The sequence below is a fragment of the Oncorhynchus mykiss genome, chromosome 9 (genome assembly GCF_057628025.1).
Source record: "Oncorhynchus mykiss isolate SJ-2025 chromosome 9, ASM5762802v1, whole genome shotgun sequence".
NCBI lineage: Eukaryota > Metazoa > Chordata > Actinopteri > Salmoniformes > Salmonidae > Oncorhynchus > Oncorhynchus mykiss.
The window spans coordinates 48,535,523-48,560,893 of NC_143030.1; the positions used below are offsets into that span (position 1 = coordinate 48,535,523).

The 25,371-nt window shown below is 40.7% G+C and overlaps 2 protein-coding genes and 1 long non-coding RNA gene across 6 annotated transcripts in view; 1 reads left to right on the top strand and 2 right to left on the bottom strand.

The window, feature by feature from the left end:
• On the top strand, window positions 1-23,495 carry LOC118966053 (uncharacterized). Its single transcript, XR_005053255.2, has 2 exons — window positions 1-250; window positions 23,300-23,495. It is a non-coding gene; the product is annotated as an uncharacterized LOC118966053 (long non-coding RNA).
• Window positions 2,246-9,350, bottom strand: tas1r2.2 (taste receptor, type 1, member 2, tandem duplicate 2). Its single transcript, XM_021614421.3, has 6 exons — window positions 9,066-9,350; window positions 6,597-6,894; window positions 5,578-6,321; window positions 3,683-3,892; window positions 3,458-3,578; window positions 2,246-3,174 (listed from the first exon to the last, which is right to left on the bottom strand). Exons 1-6 carry the CDS (start codon window positions 9,248-9,250, stop codon window positions 2,246-2,248), a joined length of 2,487 nt encoding a protein of 828 aa, XP_021470096.3. The 5' UTR covers window positions 9,251-9,350.
• The window catches only part of rer1 (retention in endoplasmic reticulum sorting receptor 1), a 19,770-nt gene continuing 4,195 nt past the window's right edge, over window positions 9,797-25,371 (bottom strand). The window contains exons 2-9 of one of the 4 annotated variants that reach the window (XM_090184381.1): window positions 23,318-23,479; window positions 21,332-21,417; window positions 20,981-21,085; window positions 20,291-20,387; window positions 19,119-19,197; window positions 15,735-15,870; window positions 12,250-12,304; window positions 9,797-10,366 (exon numbers count right to left, since the gene is read on the bottom strand). In XM_090184381.1, the coding sequence (XP_090040507.1) occupies window positions 10,356-10,366; window positions 12,250-12,304; window positions 15,735-15,870; window positions 19,119-19,197; window positions 20,291-20,387; window positions 20,981-21,085; window positions 21,332-21,412 (564 nt within the window). In that variant the 5' untranslated portion in view covers window positions 21,413-21,417; window positions 23,318-23,479 and the 3' untranslated portion in view covers window positions 9,797-10,355. Of the gene's footprint in view, window positions 10,367-11,321; window positions 12,305-15,734; window positions 15,871-19,118; window positions 19,198-20,290; window positions 20,388-20,980; window positions 21,086-21,331; window positions 21,418-23,317; window positions 23,480-25,371 lie in introns of those variants that run through there. The other 3 variants (XM_021615822.3, XM_090184380.1, XM_021615820.3) reach the window with 3 other exon arrangements.

Genomic DNA, 25,371 nt, shown 5'->3' on the forward strand with positions numbered 1-25,371 from the left:
CTGGCACCACCCTCTGGTAAAATGATGTATAAACTTTACACATCAAAAGTGTGATTGGCTGCGTTTAAACAGGAAGCCAAATTCGGATATTTTTCCAGGATAAAATAGGATAAAAAGCACACAAGGAGAACATAAGGAGTACATTTACTTCAAACTTTTGCAGCATAATGACAAATTGCTTTGATATGCCGAAGACTCATGACATCTGTTTAACGAAGCGAGAAGGATCGGAGGACCAAAACGCAACGTGGTAAGTGTCCATATTGATTTATTCAAAAAACACAACTGAACACTGGAACAAAATAATAAACGTGAAGAAACGAAACAGTCCCGTGTGGCGACAAACACTGACACGGAAGACAAACACCCACAACTGAAACCCAGGCTACCTAAGTATGATTCTCAATCAGAGACAACAATTGACAGCTGCCTCTGATTGAGAACCATACTAGGCCGAACTCAAAAACCAACATAGAAAAACAGACTGCCCACCCCAACTCACGCACTGACCATACTAAAACAAAGACAAAAACAAAGCAACTAAGGTCAGAACGTGACAATCTGTTCTAAATTTATGCAATATGTGAGCCTACTTAATCCAAATACTTACATAAAAGGTCTTATAGATATAAATCATACCAGCATAAATACAGTGCCTTCAGAAATTATTCATGCCCCTTGACTTATTCCACATTTTGTTTTGTTACAGCCTGAATTCTAAATTGATTAAAATCTTTTTTATTTTCACCCATCTACACACAATACCACATAATGACAAAGTGAAAACATGTTTATAGAAGTTTTTGCTAATGTAATCAAAATTAAATACAAAAATATCTAATTTACATAATGAGGTCACAGCCCTGAGTCAATGCATGTTAGAATCACCTTTGGTAGCGATTACAGCTGTGAGCCTTTCTGGGTAAGTCTCTAAGAGCTTTGCACACCTGGATTGTACAATATTTGTACGTTATTCTTTTAAAATTCTTCAAGCTCTGTCAAGTTGGTTGTTGATTCTAGGTAGACAGCCCTTTTCAAGACTTGCCATACATTTTCAAGCCTATTTAAGTCAACTGTAACTAGGCCATTCAGAAACATTCAACGTCATCTTGGTAAGCAACTCCGGTGTATATTTGGCCTTGTGTTTTAGGTTGTCCTGCTGAAAGGAGAATTTGTCTCCCAGTGTCTGTTGGAAAGCAGACCATGTTTCCCTCTAGGATTTCGCCTGTGCTTAGCTTTATTCTGTTTCTTTTCATACTAAAATAACTCCCTAGTTATTGCCGATGACAACCATACCCATAACATGATGCAGCCACCAACATGCTTGAAAATATGAAGAGTAGTACTCAGTGATGTGTTGTGTTGGATTTGCTCCAAACATAACACTTTGTATTCAGGACATAAAGTTAATTTCTTTGCCATATTTTTTGCAGTTTTACTTTAGTGCCTTGTTGCAAACAGGATGCATGTTTTGGAATATTTTGTATTGTGTACCGGCTTCTTTCTTTCACTGTCAATTAGGTGAGTATTGTGGAGAAACTACAATGTTGATCCATCCTCAGTTTTCTCCTATCACAGCCATTAAACCCTGTAACTGTTTTATAGTCACCACTGGCTTCACGGTGAAATCCCTGAGCAGTGTCCTTCCTCTCCGGCAACTGAGTTAGGAAGGACGCCTGTATCTTTGTAGTGACTGAATGTATTGATACCACAGGAGGTTCGTGGCACCTTAATAGGTTATCAAATACATCAATCACATGGTTTCCATGTGTTAAATGCCATTCAATTTACTCCGTTCCAGCTATTATTATGAGCTGTCCTCCCCTCAGCAGCCTCCATGATTGATATACCATCCAAAGTGTACAGAGATGAAGTAGTCATGCAAAAATCATGTTAAATTCCATGCAACTTATTACGTGACTTGTTAAACAACTTTTTACTCCTGAAATTATTTAGACTTGTCACAACAAAGGGCTTGAATACTTATTGATTCAAGACATTTCAGCGTTTCATTTTTTTATTAATTAGTAAACATTTTTACAAACATAATTCCAATTTGACATTATGGGGTATTGTGTGTAGGCCAGCGACCCAAAATCTCAATTTAATCCATTATAGATTCAGGCTGTAAGACAACAAAATGTTGAAAAAGTCAAGGGGTACGATTAATCAATACTAGTAAACAATTCTAGCAAGAAAAGCATTTCCTTGATTCAGTAAAACAGTTGAAATGAACTATTTTCAGCTACTTACTACTGATGTTTTGAGTATAACGTTGGATGATCCCTTGGAAATGCTGTTGTGTATTTTTCTGCGGCTGAAAGATAATGATGTAGCACTTCGGGAGAAAGTAGCAGAAGAGGATGCTGTATGAACTGGAAAGCACTGACATTGCATTGAATAACTGTAAATATTTACCATGGTATAATATACTTGCTGTACAGAAAGTGATCCATGTAAGTATAAGGAAAAGCAGGTACAAGGTGATTGCTTTGGACTCATTGTAGTTTTTGGGCAGGTCTTTCCCCATATATGAGAAAATAAAGCAAAGACTTACCAAGACTATAGTCAATAACAAGAACATGATCACTGTTCTTGTCATGGCACACTTTAGTATTATTTGATCTCTGTATGATGTCATGTCATTGACTGGTGTGGGAGGGCTGGCAGTGAACACTGTTGTAAGCAACAACAGCTGAAGAACAAAGACTATGGCTATGAGCCACCACTGTCCATTGTGCTTCACCCACCAGCTGTGAATCTTAGGGAACTTGGTGGCCATTTTGAAAATGCACACTATTTGAAAGGAGCGCACAGCGAAACAGCCTAAACAGACAGTGTAGAACAACAAAAATAGAAAATACCTCAACACACAATTGGTCACTGTTGGTTTCCCAAAGAAAAAGAACACACTGGTACTGCTTGCACTCAAGCAGCCCAGAAGAAGGAAACACATTGGCCCACCGGCAGACTTAACAACCGGCTTGTCATAGTTCAGTGCAAAAAGAATGACAATGGCTAGTGTTAGCGCTAACAGGACGCCTGTGGAAAACATGAGTGTGATGGCGATAGGGTCTGTGAAAAGTATATACTCCACTGAACGCTGTGTGCAAAAGGTGCTTCCTGGTTTGGACCACTCTGTCTTCCTACAGTCGATGCAGCTGTATGGGTCGTCTGTTTGGCAAGAAGACGATAGTCAATGATGAGCCGGGCACCATGCATGCATTATATCATCTCCAGTGGAAGAGCTCATGAGGACAGAATTAGTAGGTCTATGGTAACATTTGGACCAGGTGTGAAGTGTGTTTTCTAGTAGGAAGCAAAACACCAAAAACAAGCTGAAACAAAAATCTACATAAATAATGTCACATTCCTTTTCTTCTTACTTTAACCCCCACGAGTGTCAATGGACACCATCATCCAATAAGATTTCTCTCTTTATCCCTGGACCTCTTACCTGTGTAGTTGACATAAGTCATACCAGGGCAGACGTTACACTGGAAACAACATTGATGGAGTCCATCTATCTTCTTTGCAAATCCTTCTGAACATTCAGGGGAACAGCGTGCGACAGGCACCTTCAGAAAGACCAAAGGTTGCGATTAAGTGGACTTTGTCATACATGTCAAATGGAAAAATATGATTCATTTATGATTTATTAAAACCAGAAAAAATGACTTACTTGGTCAGCATACCAGTGAATTTGAGTGTTGTTGATAGAGAAGGGAACGTCAAGTGTTGGATCAGTTTCATAAGAGCCAACTTTCTCGGCCTGGCCACTCTGGTTCCAGAAAACAATAGCATAAGAAGTAGATGTCGGGTCTCCATTGCTGTCAAACTCAATATGCCGGTTCAATATTGTGAAATTTGACCTCTTTAATTCTCGGAGAAGCTGAAATCAGACAAGAATGTAGTGTTGCAAGAACATTTGTGGTGTGTAAACACTATAACAATGTTATAGGGATTATTCACTATTGATTCACACTTTCAAAGGTTCACACCTTTGTGTGGACATTTTAAAGGTAGACTTAGCAATGACAACATCAGACACGTTGGGGTACGAATTTTGATTACTGACGTCAACAAAATCTGGCACAATTGGCTTTTCCAAATGTGGAAATATGGGCATGCCCGAAGTGAGGCCACAAATTAGAGCAAACAGGTAATGGCTGTCCTGGCAGGTTCAAATGTTGCTTCTATTGATGCTGTTGTCTGTAAGCGGGAAGTTGCTCTACTGCGTTTGATGATGTCATATTGCTAAATCTACCTTTAAAGACACACTCCAGCCTCCCCATAACCTCATTTATCACAAGTGTAGCCTAGATGCATCCTTTCAATTGATGTATTCTTCAATATTGTAACGCCATTTCTCTTCAAACAAAAGTATGTGGACACCCTTTCAAAAGAGTGGATTCAGATATTTCAGCCACTCCCCGTGTATAAAATTGAGCACACAGCCATGCAATCGCCATAGACAAACATTGGCAGTAGAATGGCCTGTACTGAAGAGCTCAGTGACTTACAACGTGGCACCATCACAAGATGCCTCCTTTCCAACAAGTCAGTTCGTAACACTTTCTGCCCTGATAGACCTGCCCCAGTCAACTGTAAAGTGCTATTATTGTGATGCAGAAACGTCTAGGAGCAACAACAGCTCAGCCGCGAAGTGGTAGGCCACACAAGCTCACAGAACGGGACCACCGAGTGCTGAAGTGCATAGCTTGTCTGTCCTCGGTTGCAACACTTACTACCGAGTCCCAAACTGCCTCTGGAAGCAATGTCAGCATAAGAACTGTCCTTCGGGAGCTTCATAAATGGGTTTTGATGGACGAGCAGCCGCACACAAGCCTAAGATCACCATACGCAATGCCAAGCATCGGCTGGAGTGGTTTAAAGCTCACCGCCACTGGACTCTGGAGCAGTGGAATGTGTTCTCTGGAGTAATGAATCACACTTCAAAATCCGACGGACAAATCTGGGTTTGGTGGATGCCAGGAGAACGCTACCTGCCCTAATGTATCGTGCCAACTGCAAAGTTTGGTGGAGGAGGAATAATGGTCTGGGTCTGTTTTTCATGGTTCAGGCTAGGCCCTTTAGAACCAGTGAAAGAAAATCTCTACAGGAAACAATGACATTCTAGACAATTTGTACTTCCAACGTTGTGGCAACAGTTTGGGGAAGGCCCTTTCCTGTTTCAGCATAATTCCCCTGTGCAAAAAGCGAGGTCCATACAGAAATGGTTTGTAACGAGATCGTGTGGAGGGACTTGACTGGCCTGCACAGAGCCCTGACCTCATCAAACACCTTTGGGATGAATTGGAGCGCCGACTGCGAGCCAGGCATAATCACCCAACACCAGTGCCCAACATCACTAATGCCCTTGTGGCTGAATGTAAGGAAGTGCCCGCAGCAATGTTCCAACATCTAGTGGAAAGCCTTCCCAGAAGAGTGGAGGCTGTTATAGCAGCAAAGAGGGGACCAACTCCATATTAATGCCAATGATTTTGGAATGTTCGACGAGCAGGTGTCCACATACCTTTGGCCATGTAGTGTATATGCAAAGTTTCAAATGCTTACCATAAATGGATACACAGTTACATTGTCACTGCATCCCTTAATGTCACATAGTAACAAATTATGTAACGCGTGGGCCATAGCATAAATGGCAGAGTAAGTTGCGAAAGAATATGATGGGTTTTCACCGATGATCTCTTCTGGGCTCACATCACTACAGAGGTCACAAGCTTGATTGCATGTTTGTCTGGATGGCGTTTGTTCACAGGTTGAAGGCCTATTATTCCTTTGTGTTTGGGACAAATAGACAAAATCCTTAAACCCAGGTAATGGCATCACTGTCTCTGTTATTCCAATGATGGTGCCAATCGCCTTGATTCCACTCAATCTGGGGAGGTTCTTGTTCAAGGACCAACTGTCGCCTGCAATCCACACTTTGCTGTGTATGTTGTGCTTGATTGCTGATTTAATGAATGCAACAGCGCTGCTCTGCCCGGCAAAAACTATAATGACCTCTATGCTAAGACCCTCTAACTGTTGAAGTATTTCATAGTGATCAGACATTTCGTTGAGCTCTTTTGCATAAGCCAAGCAGATCTTCGTGTCTTTCAGCTTGCTTTTGAACAGCTGGAGGCCATTTTGGCTGTTCTCATCGCCGCTGCTGACAAATGCAACCCAGTTCCAATTAAAGTGCTGTATAATCAGAATGATCAGATGTATTAAGTCTTTGTTACTAGCTGTGGTTCGCAGGAATGAGGGATATTTCCACTTGTCGCTTAAAACAGAACTGGAGGACCCATAATTTACCTGTGAAGAAAAATATGTCCATTTTAGACATACATAGACAAGAATAACCCAAATAGGGTGGTGACCTACCCAACCCTCCTCGTAGAGAGCTACTAGGAGTGCAGAATTTTATTCCAGCCATGCTCTTAACACGCCTGATTCAGTTAATCAAGCTCCTGATGTTAGAGAAGGGCTGGAATAAATACCTGCACACCCAGTAGCTCTCTGGGTGTACCCCAGCCTTAATACACTTTTTTTTAAAGTGATCAAAATGACCTAAAGTAAGTATGTATTACCATGGGAATTAGATTCATCGCAAACATGGGAGCAACAGTCATAGACTCCATGCTTCTAAATGGACCGGCCACAGCTATGACTTTGGACAGATACTCGTTGACGCACCTCAGAACTTGAATTGATCCATTTCTGGAGATCATATTTAAGATTGCCTGAAAGTTGAATTTGTCTGAGCAGTGGTCGAATATCTCATAACCGAGCGATACATTGGGCAGGATGAGGCTGGAGTTATTGATCTCTTGTACAGCGAACCTCATCACCTGAAACATCCGATAACTTGACAAGGTAAACGACTGTCTGTGGAAAGAGGAACAGGGTGTACACACAGCAAATTAATAGATTTTTCCTGGTGTGACTACTGGCATATGCAATTTGAAGTGTTTAATCACTTCACATACTGCGGTTTGTTTCACCTAATTTGTCAACTTACTTTGTTAAAGGGGAAGTTTAGTATTTTACAACTTAAAGGAAAGATTCACCCATTTGTAATGTTATATATTGTTTTGTGCATGTCTGAGTGATGTTCTATCAATTCCCAGGGTCATTTCATGTTTTCATGTGTATCTGAGCTATTGCTTTTCAAGAAGGTATAAATACAGCCGGTATGACGAGTTTTGCATCACAACAGCCATTACAAACTTTAGCTAACTTTAGCCAACAGTTAAAAACAGTGGGAGTGATTGGGGCACGAGGCACATTGGGCAAGAATGTAATCAACTCAAGTATTTGGTTTAAGATTACTTTAAAATGTGATTTGGCCCTTCTTTTATCATGTGCCACATGCCCCAGTCACTTGCCACATGCCCCAGTCATTGATTTTTAGCTGGCAGGAGTTAAAGTTAGCTGATGTTTGTGGTGGCTGTTTAAAGAAAACCATACCACGGATTATAGTTTATCCTGACCAATAGACTACTTTACAACATGAAGTTGTAAAAAACTCAACATTCCCTTTAAAGTGTCAATCTGCGATTGGTGCATCCAAAGTTTTACTTTTAAATTAATGATATATACACATTCATTCTTATATTCTTATAAATGACTTCATGAGCTTAGCTCAACAATCGTATAGTGATGGGTTGTGCACAAACTAACTGATCTTTTTGAATGGCTCTTTTGGGTGAATGTCGGGAACTGAATCACATCTGTAAAAAAGCCGTTAATTTGTTTCCCTGATTTGCATTCTACTACCGCTTTCTGATCTCCAGATAACGATTATCTGTAGATAAGTTATAAAAACATTCTCTGAAGATTGTAATTCCTCACTGCAGGAACAATAGATAGTGAGGGGAGAGACATTTTCTGGTCCACCACACGTTTTTGCAGTGCGTTCATTTTTTTATATTTTTGTTGTTGTTGCAGGCCACAATAATTTGTTCAGGTAAAATAAAACTCATTTCACGATCTCACATAATGGCAGGCAAAGAGGGGTTAGGAGTAACTGATTACATGTAATCAATTGCATGTAATCTGATTACAAAAAAACGAACCAGTTACGTCACCAGCAAAAATATTGTAATCAGATTACGGATACCTTGAACAACTAGGATTACTTCTTGGATTACTTTTTAATTCAGAAAGGATGTTTGTGGGAAGAAATACATGGACACCTTTCTGTTTTCTCAATGATATTCCATTCAGAATTTAAAAAATATGCAAGTTTAACTTTGTTTCACCTGAGCGAGCCTGACCACAAGTCGGAGACCACTATTATGACACATCAAATGCGTTTGCTGGATCCTTTTTGTCTTCTAATGCCTCAAGGGGAAAGTAATCCAAAAAGTAAAGGAAAGTTACATTACTGATTACAATTTTGTACAGGTAACAGATTACATTTAAAGAAAGTAACCTACCCAACCCTGCAGGCAGGTTTGTAGGCTTTATATAAGAGATTAGCAATTTTTACATGGTTTTAGGTAAATTTTTAAGCGCTAATGAGCGAAGAGCTGTTTGGGAGCCAAATTAATGTCTCTCTTAGCTGAACAAATCCAAATGTGCCGGTTTACTGAAAAGACTTGGAATGCTCATCACTACGTCGTACCCCATCAGAAGCCAAAATACACTTTTTTTTACCCCAAAGTTAGTAAACAATGTAATTGTAGATAAACACTGTAAAGTCTCAAAAAACATTTGAAACTATAATTTTGATCTCATGGAGGGTCAGTCCGCGCCTCCATAGTATATACTGTACATTTGAAAGTGGTTACATTTCTCCAGACCCATCCCTCAGCTGTTTACCAAAACAGAGGCCCGTTTCTGAAGAGGTACTGGGTATGCAGGCTTTTATTTCAACCCAAAACTAGAACAAGTTGACAATCAACTTGGTCTTCAGTACGAACATTGCTTAATTAAATTGGTTGTGTTAATATTGGGCTGGAAGAAAAACTGCACGCCCAGTGGCTCTCCAGGACCAGAGATACGATTTCCCTGATGGTTGAAAGGTATGTTGAATGGTGTGCTACAGCACTCACCGAGAGCAATCCACAATCACCGGTCGGTTGTAAACAACCGAGCTGTTGCAATGATGAATGTCGAAAAGGCCTCCCAGTATGTATTCTCCATCTAGTTTAAACTCAGAGGCTGAGCAAGAATATGATTCAGGTAAGGCATGCTGAAAAGACCCCAGCATTACCAGCAAGGCCAGGAGATGTTTCATCGTTGCCTTCACATGTAGTCAGTCTGAGAAGACGAGTGGCTGTGTCTACACCAAATGCTCAGGTACTGGTGAAGATGGCTCCCCCACTTTGCATAGGGATGCTTTACATGCAATGATTTATATGCACCATTACATGAGGCAGGAGTTCCTCAGTCAGACTGGAAGCAAATGTGCAGCACTGAACAGGAAATCCATGACCCGAAGTGAACTAGAAATGTGCATTGAATTGCTGGTACTGGTTTAAAGGATGAATGGTGTGGTAAAGGAGTTGGCACCGAGAGCATTGATTGATTTCACTGTCCAACCCTACCCAGGTGGGTCAAATGTACCATGACTAGCTCCATCCTTTCTGCAAATGTAACATTTGCGCAATGATTAATGGACTTGTTTTCCAAACACAAGATGTGTCAGTGAATAGATACACAATATACCTCATACAGTAATACACATGTAGCAATGTAATAGTTATTTCTAAAAAGCAGATATGGATGAACGTTGACAAAAATGTCAGCGGTCCCAAAACATGAAGCAGAAACAGCCACCTCATTAGAAGGGACACAAGTTTCTTTAATAGCAATTGGAGTGAAAAAAATACACTTAAAGTTATTAAAATCAAGTTTTGTTTATAATTGCAGCACAAGAAAAAACAAGAACATGCAATCTCTTTCTTGAGAAAGTGTTTATAAATCTAGAATCCAATTTGACCAGGTTTTGTTTTCATTCATTTTTTTATATGGCATATGATAAATTGAACACTTGGAAATAGTAGCCTTATAATGTTCGAAGAAAAAAATAACGTTCAAAATAATCTCTAAACAAATGTTAACTTTGCCATATATATAAATCCACAAGACAACTCTTGGAAACATGATGTACTTTGACAGGGGGAAAAAAAGTCTGATCCTTCTTTACAGGGCTGATCAAAGGTTTTCCAAAATGTCTCTCTGGTTACCAAAAATACTACTGCACACTTTTCATAAGATACCCGACCGGCATACTGATAAAAATGCCCAAAAATGTGAGGGGTGGGGGTCAAAAAGAAAAAAAAGTGTTCACAACCCCCTTCATCCATTTGTTACATTAAAAGCTCTCAATCTCAATTTTCTTATGTTTCCTCTGCAAAAGAAGAGAGAGAGAAAATATTTTTGTTTGGAATGATTAGTAGATTACCACATATTTGTCTAAAGTAAAATACAGAATATGAGTTTATCAAGACTGCTATATTTGCATGGAATGGACCCCAGTTTCTAAACAGTTGGCCTCAGTGTAGAAGGTATTTCATTATTATTCTATAATGATACTATGAAGTACATTTTAAAGTAACTGTCCAGAGAAAATCTAACTTTTCTGTTAACTCATACACAAATAATGTTGACGTCTCCTTCTATACTTGTACACTTCAAAAACCACACCTCAAACTTGTCATACACACCTTTAAAAAAAAAAATACTAGCCATTTCCTCATGGAGGATGTTGTCATCCTCCTGAGGAGGAGCTGGCCAATCAGCGGTCTACTTGAATTCAAATTTTTTATGACCAGTATACGCCCACACCATTCTGTTGGGATATGCCCACACCAGTTCAACAAAGAAAATGTACTGTTTTACATATTTAATAACTATTTTTTGGAAGGAAAACTATTTCACCCCTATTGTAATTAATTATAGGTAATATTTCATAGAAATCTGGAAACACTGGACAGTTACTTTAAGAAATCTAAACTCGAAAAATGAACTATTTAAAATGATATTCACAGGGGGGCGCATCGCAAAAATCTGAGGTTTAACTTGATTGGCTCGTCCATAGCTAGATGCCACCTCCATAAAGTAATCTCTATCATTTAGTTTCCAGGAGTGCTGAATGACACAGTATTATATTTATCTTCAACTGTACAAGCAAAGCGTCTTTTGACATGATGGGAAAGCAGATGGACTAAACACAAAAAGGGATTATATGGCTACATAGGGCAAAACAAGAACACATTTTAATAAAATCAGCCACACTTAACTTGAACGAGGCATTCTTAAACCTCACTGTACATAATGTCTTAAAAAAAACATGACATGAAACATTTCATAATCCTCCATGATGGTTTATTCTCTGGAGAGTATACTAACTCAGTCTTGGCCATGCAGGGATTTGCACTCTTAGCTGACTTGTTATCTAGCCAACCTCCTATACATAAATCACTGCTTTTGCCATAAAGAGATGGTTGGATTATGGTTCTGAATAGTTACAGTATGATAGGTATTGTATGTAGTTAGTGAATCCTTGTTCAAGTGAAGCATAACCAGTCATTGAAAAGTAACTGCATTAAAATACAGTGGACAAATTTAGGGTGGGGGGGGGTTCAAGCCGGCACAAAAATACACTTGATCTCAGAGACACATCATTCATCATTTTAAATATTTCATATTTACTTCAATTTCAAAATGTTACATCTTATCGTTATTTCATTCTAAACCTAAGGACTTCCCATAATTACACGTTATAAACGAGTAGGTACCAAGTCTTCAATCAAAAGTAGTTACTTTGCTTGGAGACAGAGCAGTGCACAGCAGTTGAAAAGGGATAGTCGTTAAGAATCCACAACTGAAATTTCTACTGAAATTCATCCAGTGCCGCCCCCTCTAGCAGAGTTTATACTTACCCCATGGGGTTACAAGGCAAAGGGCGACACTGCGTTTCATCCACTGACTTAAGACAATGTTATCCCGCGGCTGCAAGATGGCTCACCGACTCATATCCCCATAATAACCAAAGGCAGAGTTTTCTTGTGACTACAGCAATCCTCAGCACTAATAACATCCATCACTGTCACCATTTTGGATCAAAACTCTTTTCCCATTTCTCTTTTTTTCCCCAATCCCCTCACAGACAATCATTGACCCCTGTTCCCCACCATATACTCTTTTTCCACAACTTTTCATTTTCAAAATGGGGGAAGGGGGTGGGGGGGTTATTTTAACTAGCAAAAGGTTTCCCTGTGTCTTCCTTGCCTCTGTAAGTCCTCTTCCCGTGCGTGAAGGGTAGGTATCTATACTTGACCATATGCTGGAAGTAGGAGAAAAGACGGAGTTAGCCACATTGTAATTCAAAGAAGAAAGTAATAGTGAAAGTCACAGCACAGTTCACATTTTACTGCTTTAAAAATGAAAATGTATTACATTTAAAAAGAAATCCTACACATGTACACAACCTATACATTCTGAAAGTGAAAGAAAAATGTAAGAAAATATTCAAAATAAAAAAATAAAATATGTCTTGATTGTGTAGGTCTTCACACCCCAGAGTGAAGACTTGGTGGAATAAATATTTTGCAGCCATTACAGCTGTGAATCATGTTGAATAAGATTTTACCAACTTTGCACAATTCGTAGGGCAACTGACTGTACAAAACATTAGGAACACCTGCTCTTTCCATGACAGACTGACCAGGTGAAAGCTATGAACCCTTATTGATGTCGCTTGTTATATCCAAATCAGTATAGATGAAGAGACTGAGACAGGTTAAAGAAGGATGTTTCAAGCCTTGAGACAAATGAGACATGGATTGTATATGGCGCTGACGGACAGGGTTGCCGTGCTTCTAGCTCTTAGGAAACTGCAGTATTTTTATTTATTTTACCCCCTTTTTTCTCCCCAATTTCGTGGTATCCAATTGTTAGTAGCTACTATCATGTCTCATCGCTACAACTCCCGTACGGGCTCGGGAGAGACGAAGGTTGAAAGTCATGCATCCTCCGATACACAACCCAACCAAACCGCACTGCTTCTTAACACAGCGCGCATCCAACCCGGAAGCCAGCCGCACCAATGTGTCGAGGAAACACCATGCACCTGGCAACCTTGGTTAGCGTGCACTGCGCCCGGCCCGCCACAGGAGTCGCTGGTGCGCGATGAGACAAGGATATCCCTACCGGCCAAACCCTCCCTAACCCGGACGACGCTAGGCCAATTGTGCGTCGCCCCACAGACCTCTCGGTCGCGGTCGACAGAGCCTAGGCGCGAACCCAGAGTCTCTGGTGGCACAGCTGGCGCTGCAGTACAGCGCCCTTAACCACCAAGAAGGGCGAGGGTGTATGATTAACTACTCATGGTGTGATTGTGATAACATACAGGAACTCAAGTCCTTTTGTTCACCCAACCTAGAATACCTCAATAAAATGCCGACCGTATTACCTCCCAAGAGAATTATCTTCGGTGGTAGTCACAGCTGTGTATAATCCCCCTCAAGACGATACCACGACGGCCCTCAAAGAACTTCACTGGACTTTATGCAAACTGGAAACCACATTACCTAAGGCTGCATTTATTGTAGCTGGGGATTTTAACAAAGCAAATTTTAGGAAAATATTACCGAAGTTCTATCAACACATTGACTGTAGTACTCGCGCTGATAAAAATAAAAACACTTGGACCACTGCTACTCCAACTTCCGGGATGCCTACAAGGCCCTCCCCCGCCCTCCCTTTGGAAAATGTGATCATGAATCCATTTTGCTCCTCACTTCTGAAAGGCAGAAACTCAAAACAGGGAGCACCCATGCTAAGGACTATTCAACGCTGGTCAGACCAATCGGAATCCACGCTTCAAGATTGTTTTGATCACGCGGACTGGGAAATGTTCCAGGTAGCCTCTGAGAACAACAGACGAATACACGGATATGGTGACTGAGTTTATCAGGAAGTGTATAGCAGATATTATACCCACTGTGACTATTAAAACCTACCCTAACCAGAAACCGTGCATAGATGGCAGCATTCGCGTAAAACTGAAAGCGCGAACCATCGCATTTAACCATGTCAAGATGACTGGGAATATAGCCGAATACCAATAGTGTAGTTATTCCCTCCGTAAGGCAATCAAACAGGAAAAAGGTCAGTATAGACAAAGTGGAGTCACAATTCAAAGGCTCAGACACGAGAAGTATGTGGTAGGGTCTACGGTCAATCACAGATTACAAAGGGAAAACCAGCCACGTCCCGGACACTGACGTCTTGCTTCCGGACAAGCTAAAACACCTTCTTCGCCCGCTTTGAGGATAACACAGAGTCAACGCAGCCCGCTACCAAGGATGGTGGGCTCTCCTTCTCTGGGCTGACATGAGAAACACATTTAAGCGTGTTAACCCTCGTAAGGCTGCCGGCCAAGACGGCATCCCTAGCCGCATCCTCAGAGCATGCTGGCTGGAGTGTTTACGGACATATTCAATTTCTCCATATCACATTCTGTTGTCCCCACATGCTTCAACACGTCCAACATTGTTCCTGTACCCAAGAAAACAAAAGGTAACTGAACTAAACGACTAATCGCCGTAGCACTCACTTCTGTCATCATGAAGTGCTTTGAGACTAGTCAAGGATCATATCACCTCTACCTTACCTGACACCCTAGACCCACTTCAATTTGCTTACCGACCCATTAGATTCACACACGATGCAATCGCCATCACAATGCACAATCCCATCTGGAGAAGAGGAATACCTAGGTTTTGTGTGGGAGTATCAATGTAGTTTGTGTGAGTGAGTGTGTGTATATACAGTCTAGTAAGTGTGCGTAGGGTCAGTGCAAGACAGTAAGTACAGATAGTTTGGGTCCCATTAATTGTCTATTTAGCAGTCTTATGGCTGTGGGGGTAGAAGCTGTCTGGGGGCCTATTCGCCCGAGAGCCCTCTCCAAAATGTGCAAGTTCCTAAGTAATTTCAATGCACTTTTATGTTTCAAAGAAGAGTCTTCAACTATAAGGTGCTTTTTGAGCTCTCCAAGCTGTGTCGTTGAAGAACTAAAGCAAGCACACTTGTAGATATTTTGATTGGAACACAATCCTGGATCCCCAATATCACACAATTACTGTTCACGCAATCCAAAAACGGTCCATCCTCAACGTCTCATCTTTCAAAATACATAGCCCTCTTCATTTACAGAATTTCCCTAAAAACATTAGCAAAAGTTGCCCAATTAGTGGAAGGGATGAGGGCAACGTCTTGTCGCACGAGGTGCTCAAATTCAGAACATCTGTCAGTCAAAACCCATACAGAGCTGTGTAGCGGAGACCCTGAGCTCTGACATCATGTAAAGCTTTTTACTGTACAGCCAAATCTGCCACTTTCAACCCATATACGGGTATGAATGCAAAAAGGGATAAACAAAAAGTAGTTAAATGTTGCCCTAAGAGTTGTACAAAGTTGGTTGGGGTGTGTGAAGACAAAAGCAATAGACATCTTCGTTTAATTTTTGTAAATAAATCAATTGGGAAAATGTTCTATAATTTTCTTCACTTTAAAAAAGAAAAGTGGAGTTGGTTGTGTAGATCGGTCGGAAAAATAATCAACTTATTCCCTTTTTAGATTGAATTTCAAGGCAGCAAAATGTGATGACTGTGCAAGGGGTGTAGACTTTCACTAGCGACTGTACATCTAGCTATGACACATCTGATACGACTATCATGCAGTCAGCAGCAGTGTCACTGGGTTTCCCATACCTTGATCTGCCTCTTCATGGTGATGCAGAAAAGCATGATGAAGTACATTACGAGTATGGGCCAGAACACAGGCACATTGAAGGCTTCGAAGAATGTGCAAATCATGGCAATGACGATGCCTTTCGTTGCCGAATGCCTGCAGACAAAAAAAATGAACCGACATAAAACATACAATAAGGATGTGTAGTAGTTGGAAAATAATAGATGTTGTAATTTCACACTCATGGCCATAAACAGTTGTCAAAATAAATAAAAAACAGGACCCATATTCACAAAGCGTCACAGATGATCTAGGATCAGGTCCCGTCGATGCATATAATTATAATCTAAAATGCAAAACTGGATCAGCTCTCGTAGTCTGAGACTCTTTGTGAATATGAGCCCAGAAGGATACCACAAAGCTAACCACCAGAGTTTTCTGTTTCCGATCATCATAGGTATGGGCAACAATATATCAGTCAGTGACACCAAGTCAAGGGGTCTGAATACAGTATTCAGACCCCTTCACTATTTCCACATTTTGTTACGTTACAGCCTTATTCTAAAATGTATTCAATTGTTTTTTCCCCCCACCTCATCAATCTACACACAATATCCCATACTGACAAAGCAAAAACTGTATTTTTTTATTTCGCTAAGTAAAATAAACTGGAATATCACTTTTACATAAGTATTCAGACCATACTCAGTACTTTGTTGAAGCCCCTTTGGCAGCGATTACAGCATTGAGTCTTCTTGGGCATGACGCTACAAGCTTGGTACACCTCTATTTGAGCAGTTTCTCCCATTTTTCTATGCAGATCCTCTCAAGCTCTGTCAGGTTGGATGGGGTGTGTTGCTGCACAGCTATTATCAGGTCTCTCCAGAGATGTTCAATCGGGTTCAAATTCGGGCTCAAGGACATTCAGAGACTTGTCCTGAACCCACTGCTGCGTTGTCTTGGCTGTGTGCTTAGAGGACGTTGTCCTGTTGGAAGGCGAACCTTCGCCCCAGTTTGAGGTCCTGAGCGCTATGGAGCAGGTTTTCATCAAGGATCTCTCTGTACTTTGCTCCGTTCATCTTTGCCTCGATAGTGACTAGTCTCCCACTGACTGCTGCTGAAAATCATCCCCACAGCATGATACTGCCACCACCATGTTTCACCGTAGGGATGGTGCCAGGTTTCCTCCAGACGTGACGCTTGACATTTCATTCCAAATAGTTGGTTGGTTTCATCAGACCAGAGAATCTTGTTTCTCATGGTTTGAGAGTCTTAAAGTTCCTTTTGGCAAACTCCAAGCGGGCTTTCATGTGCCTTTTACTGAGGAGTGACTTCCGTCTGGCCACTCTACCATAAAGCCCTGATTGCTGGAGTGCTGCAGAAATGATTGTGATCTGCCGCACTCCAACAAGAACAACCATTTCTACCGCACTCCAACAACCAGACTTTTATGGTAGCGCGGCCATAAAAGGCAAGACAGCCCGCTTGGAGTTTCTCCCATCTCCACAGAGAGAGCTCTGTCAGTGACCATTGGGTTCTTGGTCACCTCCCTGACCAAGGCCCTTCTCCCCGACTGCTCAGTTTGGCCGGACGGCTAGATCTAGGCCGCCCGGTCTAGATCTGATCTTCATCCAAGTCACAACAACAAACACAGTCTGCTTAAACTAATAAATAATTATACATTTTCATGTCTTTATTGAACATACCATTTAGACATTCACAGTGCAGGGTGAAAAAAGTATGTGAACCCTTGGATTTAATAACTGGTTGACCCTCCTTTGGCAGCAATACCCTCAACCAAAAGTTTTCTGTAGTTGCAGATCAGACCTGCACAACAATCAGGATACATTTTTGACTATTCCTCTTTACAAAACTGTTTCAGTTCAGGAATATTCTTGGGATGTCTGGTGTGAACTGCTATCTCAATCGAGTTGAGGTCAGGACCGACAGGGCCACTCCAGAAGGCGTATTTTCTTCTGTGAAAGCCATACTATTGTTGATTTACTTCTGTTTTGGATTTACTTCTGTGTTTTGGGTCGATGTCCTGTTGCACCACCTAACTTCAAATTGAGCTTCAATTGGCAGACAGACAGCCTTACATTATCCAGCAAAATGTACATTGGCAGGACGGCCACTCCTAGAGAGATTAGCAACCGTGCTTAACTTTCTTCATTTATAGACAATTTGTCTTACCGTGAACTGATGAACATCAAGGCTTTTAGAGATACTTTTGTAACCCTTTCCAGCTTTATGTAAGTCAACAATTCTTAATCTTAGGTCTTATGAGATCTCTTTTGTTCGAGGCATGGTTCACATTAGGCAATGCTTCCTGTGAATAGCAAACTCAAATGTTGTGATTTTTTTTTTTAATAAGGCAGGACAGCTCTAACCAACATCTCCAATTTTTTCTCATTGATTGGACTCCAGGTTAGCAGACCCCAATTAGCTTTTGGGGTTCACAAACCTTTTCCCAACCTACACTGTGAATGTTTAAATGATGTATTCATTACAGACAAGAAAAATACAATAATGTGTGTGTTATTAGTTTAAGCACACGGTGTGTCCATTGTTGTGACTTACATGATCAGATCAAATTTGGACCAATTTATGCAGAAATCCAGGTAATTCCAAAGTTTTCACATACCTTTTCTTGCCACTGTATGTAAATAAGGTGTTTTATTTTTAATACATTTGCAAAAATGTCTAAACCTGTTTTCGCTTTGTCATGACGGGGTGTGTAGATTGCTGAGTATTTATTTTTATTTAATCCATTTTAGAATGAGGCTGTAACGTAACAAAAAGGGGTCGGAATACTTTGAAGGCACTGTATGCTATATCCACATATAGCCTTGATAGTAAGGAGAGTATGTACAACAAAGCTTTCCAGTAAAAGTCTATAGAGCCATCCTAGTGCAGCATCCTTCAGGAAGTATACTTTCACAAGCCAAGAACCTCTTCACATTGGAGGGTGAGCGAGCTACTTGGTGAACAGAATAAAAGGAATGATACTTTGCAAGGGCAGTGTACAGGAGCTTATTTTCTGTGAACCAGGCTATAGCTGGACATAGGACACAACACACATACATGGTCGGACAGTATTGTACATGTCACAGTGTACTACGTGAAAATGCGTGTTCTCACTTTATTGTAATGTATTATAGTGCATTGATTTTGTGCATTATGATGTGTTGCTGACCCCACAAAATGAACTTCCATGCAAATGTCCCCCCCAAAAAAAACATATTGTAACCATTGGTGAATGATTGATGAAAGAATATTCAAACAGGAGACTGTGGTAGGATGTCAGGATAAGGGAGCACAAATGATGCATGCACAAGACTGTGGCTCAACCCAGTTCAGTGAAAGGCTAGGCTGGGTAGATGATGGTGATTGGGGGCTCTCACCAGAATTTGAATTCGGGCAACCTCCTGATGAATGGGCGGAACTCCTCGTTCTGCTTGGTGGGGAGCGCCGGGCCCTCATCTATAGGTGAGTGGAGGAGGAGCAAGGTTACAACAAGGATCAGTGGTCACGTTCCGAGCCAATCAACTGGACTCAAAACAAGAACAGTGACTACAGATTTAGAAAACTGATCCCAACGGCATCCCAATAAGTATACTGGGGTAAAAACTTTGCATTCTGTTTTAAATACCAAAATGTCACTAAAAAGGTGTTAAAATAGTATTTACATAGCAACCAAAGAGCTTTCAAAGAGAACCCTTCCTTTGTTACTCTCACCACACTGGAAGCAAAAGAGCTCTCCAATAACTTGTTTCTTTAGTGTACAGAGTGCTTCTAAAAAACTGGTATGAGATGATGCCACCCCCAATTCAGTCCAAATCCTTTCAGTAAAGAAATTCGCACCTTGAAGCAGCAATGTCAGTAATTAACACACATCAAATAGACCCCACTTAACCAGTGCATCCCCCATTTTAAATTAGTAGGCATGACAAAGGGTTAAATGCAGAAGACACATTTAAGTTTAATGCATTCAGTTGTACAACTGACTTGGTGTCCCCCTTTCACTTTCCCAAGGGCAAGGTAAACCAACCAATCGTTATCCACAATACTACATGTAGGTACACTGAACTGTACTAAACATGCACCTCTTTTTGAATTTTGGGATCTAATTTTGTAGTTTGCCATTGGGCTATAGGCTGTTTTTCGAAATAATGGGTAATTTGGTAATTATGTTTTATATAGTCTTTGTCTAGTCATTAACAAGGATGAATTATCCAGACTGCAAATAAAAATGTAATTGCATTGAACTAAACCGTATAGGATTGAGTCTTCCCAAACTATAAGGTATCTTTTTTTAATTGTATACGGCAGTGTATTAAGACGAGATATCGAGTTGGCTTGAAAGCCAAAGATGCACCCCTAGTAAAAGCTTTTTTAAAAACATACTCTCTAGCCGCACCATGGAGTCTGAGCACCAAGATATTTTTGATTGTGTCTTGGTGAAGAGTGAGCACTAGAAGACACTCCTAGACATGGTTTTATGGAGGAAAAGTAAACATCTTGAACATGACCGCAACCAAAGGAATGTGGCGTGGTTCAGTGAACTCTAACTTGCCTTCGTCAAGCATTGATGGATCCACTTTTGGTGATAGAAAAGCGATGAACAGGTTAAGATGGTAGATTCCCAGAGCATATGTTACAATATACCAACCCTGGAGGGAGCAGAGAGAACCTCATGTTAGTGTTGATTTGAATGTCATGCATTCCCACCTGCAAACTGTAAATTAAATAAGCGTAAAAATTTATATTCCGTAATTCAATTTGCAAATGCATCACTGACTGAGGTGAAAATATCTGGAGCAATACTAGTCTAAAAGAAAACAGTACACCTTCACAGTTAGATGCCCCCAAAATGTCTTCATATAACGTTATCATAGTCAAACAGAATTCAAATCTGACAAGCCATTTATAGGCTCTTCCAAACTTGCTCTCTTGCCTGAGGCATGCCAACATCTTGGCAGATTTGACTGTTTACGCCTGTAAGGAGAAAGTTGTCCCACTGTGTCTGATGAAGTGTCACATTGCCGAGGCCACCTTTAAAGACGTCAGGTGCGTATTCAGTAGGGCACAATGTTGTGGAACGTTCCGATATAAATATATTGTGCAGAACAGACGTGCCTTTTTAACATGTGGAGGAAGGAATTATGTCAGCTCTGCTCATGGCATTTCTATGTGGAGTGTTCGGTATGTTGCACTCTCCTGAATGCGGCTCAGGATAAGCCCTGAGTGTGGTGTGTGGCTCTACCTGTAATATGTACACTCTGATCATGTAGATGGCCGTTAGAGAAAGAGTGACTCCCCATCGCCCTATGGAGAACGGCGTTGACTTGTCTAGCCATGACTGATAGATCTGGAAAAGACACCAACCAGAGACACAGTGCACAACCATTACCAGGAGAACAACTGTAACCATTAGATAAAGCACTGTTTTAACATTGTCTTATCTGAAGTGGAAATTCTAGTCTTTCTATGTGGCACCACCGGGACAGTGGGTCCAATGTTTATCTTCATCAATACAGTGGTGCAGAGTTCTATTTGGTTTAGCCTATTTCGCTTTCCTCTTGACGAGACCAACTAAAGGCCCCGGCAGCAGTACCTGTCCAACCCGTGTGAAGAAGCTGCCGATTGTGGATGGTTTCCCATGGATCGATTCACCAACACTGTCCCCTTCTGACATTATGTCTGTGGAAGGAGAGAAAATGGTTGTTAACAGGTATTCCTTGAACAGACTTCACCACCCAGGGCTCTACAGTGCGACCATTTTACTTTAATATGCACCTAAATATTTTGCTGTGCGACCTAGATTTTTTATTTTATTTAGGAGCACCAGAGTTCCTAGAAAAGAAATTAGCTCAGGTGATAATTGTTGCAATGATTACTTCATTGTACCGCAGCCCAAGTGCCATAGAGAATACACAAGAGCAGATACACCACCATGCTTGCACCATTACTACAAAAAAAGGCTTCTCAATGAAAAATATTTGAAGTGTGCTCTTCAATTTACACGTACTCCTTGTAAAATTTTTTTAAAAAAAGTTAGCGTAGAGCCCTGCTAACTCAGACTTTGTGTTTGAAATCTTGCCTGGCGGTGCTTGATAAAGCTGGTTTAGTTGTTCCATTTGCTGCAAGTAAATAATGTGTGGGAAGATGGGACTGGGGATATTATGCCTATAACTCAAAGAAATGTGTCAAATAGTAATGAACACCAATATCATCCTTACATGTAGGCTTCAGTTGTCGTTTAATATATAGCTAGCTAGTTTATTTATTCAGTTGCAGTCCTCTTCTACATTACCGGTAATAACATGGCAACAATACACAGAGCGACAACGAAGCTACATCCACATTAGCCCAACCGGTCACCAGATTGCATTTTTATTCCTTTTACATAGTTTGTCATCTGCGTCCGACTTGAATGTGCCCAGCCGGCTATACACTCGTGTCCCCCAGTGACTGTCTCGTACATAAAAAATGTCCTTCATTCAGGCAGCAAAGGCATCGGTTTCCTCCTTAAAAGGAACGTTCCGGCCATTTTTGGCCTAAAAATTATTGACCAGATCACGTTACAAACATGCAGGAATGTGAAAACTACTTCCAAATGTGTTCTGTAGATCAAAAGCTAGGTATCGTTAGTTACCAGATTTTATCCTTACTGATGCATTTGGGGGTAATCATGTATTTTCAAAACTACAACAAGGTTTAGGGAGTGAGGTTGATTTCCTGATCTCTGCTTGTCCCACTCCCGAATCCTGGGAATCGGAAAACATGGGCTTTCTTAGTTTAACAGCCTTGAGACTGTACTCCCGAAAATAAACTGGAGAAGAAAGCCTGAACCAGCGAGGCCAAGAGGACAGATAACAGAGCAAGTGTTTTGCGCCAGCTATTGTTTTTATATCTGCATAATTTCATAACATTAGTGCTGATGTGTGCATTGCGGTTGTGTAGCATTAGTTCGGCTATCGTTACTAGATCGAGTTCTACCTGGTTTGTTTATACATCCAGAGCTAGCACATTGACATAGCCTCGTTTCTAAAGTACAACCATTGCAACACTGACTTGAATTGTTTTATATTTGGCTGCTGAATGTGCTTCCACCATAATATCTATAACAGCTATATGAATGAGTCTCCTGTAGCTTGCCATGGTAATCTCCCGACATCTTGTTTATATTGTCATCGTCATAGTAGACTAAGCAATAAGGCATGGGGGGGCAATATGGCCCCCCCAATATATCACGGCTAAAGGCTGTTCTTATGCACGACGCAACGCACCTGGATACACCCCTATTGGCCATATATCACACACCCCCGAGGTGCCTTATTGCTATTATAAACTGGTTACCAACCTAATTGGAGCAGTAAAAATAAACATTTTGCATACCCGTGGTATACGGTCTGATACCACGGCTGTCAGCCAATCAGCATTCAGGGCTCGAACCACCCAGTTTATAATTAACGTTAGATCCCTTTACTATCGTATTGGCTACATTTACCAGTGCTGTTTACAAATGTTGGAGTACAGTCTACCCTAACAACAAATCTGATTATTCCTTTTTTTCTTTCAGAAAATATCACATGCCTACCGTTTTTTTTCTTTCTTCCTGGAATGGGTACAACGGAAAAACAACAGACTGGTTGTGCCTGCCTGTGTGGTTGGGAGGATTCGTGATCTCCTGATGGGAAGGAAAGAGGCTTCGTCGAGGTTGATGATGTGCTGGAGGAATTGTAATAGCGTGCAATAAAATCTGGAAACGGCATGAATTATTTGTCTTTATTTGATTGGTTGTATCACTATCAGATCAGTACATCTTGAGTAAAACAAGTAGCCTCAATAAGGAATCACTTAGCTACGTATTTGCTTTAGTTGTACTATAAACCCCCTTTGTTTTGTGTATACACTATTGATTTACCAGAAGTTGGTGGAGATATCAGTATCAGGGTTGGGCAATATTTTTGTCTGGCCTCATATGCATTAAGCATTTCTGTCATATAATGCTTTGCTTAACTGTAAGGTTTGTTCAAATTTCTCATGACTTTTCTCATCTTGCTATTGTTTGTTCTTGCTCTCTCAAGATTACCTTTGGCGCTACATATTGGTAGGTTATTCAAAAACAACGTAAAACTTTGAGATAGCCTAGAACTCCATTAAATAAATTCATTGTTTGATCATGAAATAACACGGTGGGAGAAATCATCCACTATTGGAGAAAGATATTTTTTAAATAATTAAATTGACCGGACATTTAGCACTGCTTTGGTGAAACTTAGCCATGTCTACATTGTGCTCTTGCATTCTGTAAATATAACATTAATTGGAATGGGCTATAGCAAATCGGAATATAAAAAATGTACTCGGAATGACACCCATGCGCTGTCCTGCTGTGCACTGCCTGACTCCACTCTACTCTTTACTGCTTGAGGCCAGTCACGTTGGAATAGGTTAGGTATCGTCTGTCACATCACGATGTCGTCACTAGACGATGACTGTCAATCATCCTTGATAGACGATACTATTGTAATATCGCCCAACCCTAAATCATTAATGCTCATAATATAGATGTTCAATAATACAGCTCATATTCACACAGCGGTTATGCCTAGTACAGGCATTAAAGCTTGTTTGGATTGATTTGTTTATAGAGAATAATATACACATTTAATTTACAATAACATGGGCAATGATGTTTTAATTTGAGAACCTTGTCTTATGCTTCTTAATGACATCCTGTTTTGCTGGCTTTGTTGCTTGGGCAATGTTCTTTGGAATGGCAGGGGTATGCCGGTGTTGAATTTAGAGTTGGACAAAATACGTTGTCCTGATAAATCACCACCCATCAATTAAAAGTGAAAGTGCAATATGTGCCATGTAATAAAGCTAACGTTTAAGTTCCTTGCTCAGAGCATGAGAACATATGAAAGCTGGTGGTTCCTTTTAACATGAGTCTTCAATAATCCCAGGTAAGAAGTTTTAGGTTGTAGTTATTATAGGAATTATAGGACTATTTCTCTCTATACCATTTGTATTTCATATACCTTTGACTATTGGATGTTCGTTCTTATAGGCACTTTAGTATTGCCAGTGTAACAGTATAACTTCCGTCCCTCTCCTCGCTCCTACCTGGGCTTGAACCAGGAACACATCGATAACAGCCATCCATGCAGAGCAAGGGGAGCAACTACTCCAAGTCTCAGAGCGAGTGACATTTGAAACACTATTAGCGCGCACCCCGCTAACTAGCTAGCCATTTCACATCGGTTACACCAGCCTAATCTCGGGAGTTGATAAGCTTGAAGTCATAAACAGCGCAATGCTTGAAGAATTGCGAAGAGCTGCTGTCAACCGCACGAAAGTGCTGTTTGAATGAATGCTTACGAGCCTGCTGGTGCCTACCACTGCTCAGTCAGACTGCTCTATCAAATCAGACTTAGTTATAACATAATAACACACAGAAATACGAGCCTTAGGTCATTAATATGGTCGAATCCGGAAACTATCATCTCGAAAACAAGACGTTTATTCTTTCAGTGAAATACGGAACCGTTCCGTATTTTATCTAAGGTGTGGCATCCATAAGTCTAAATATTCCTGTTACATTGCACAACCTTCAATGTCATGTCATAATTACGTACAATTCTG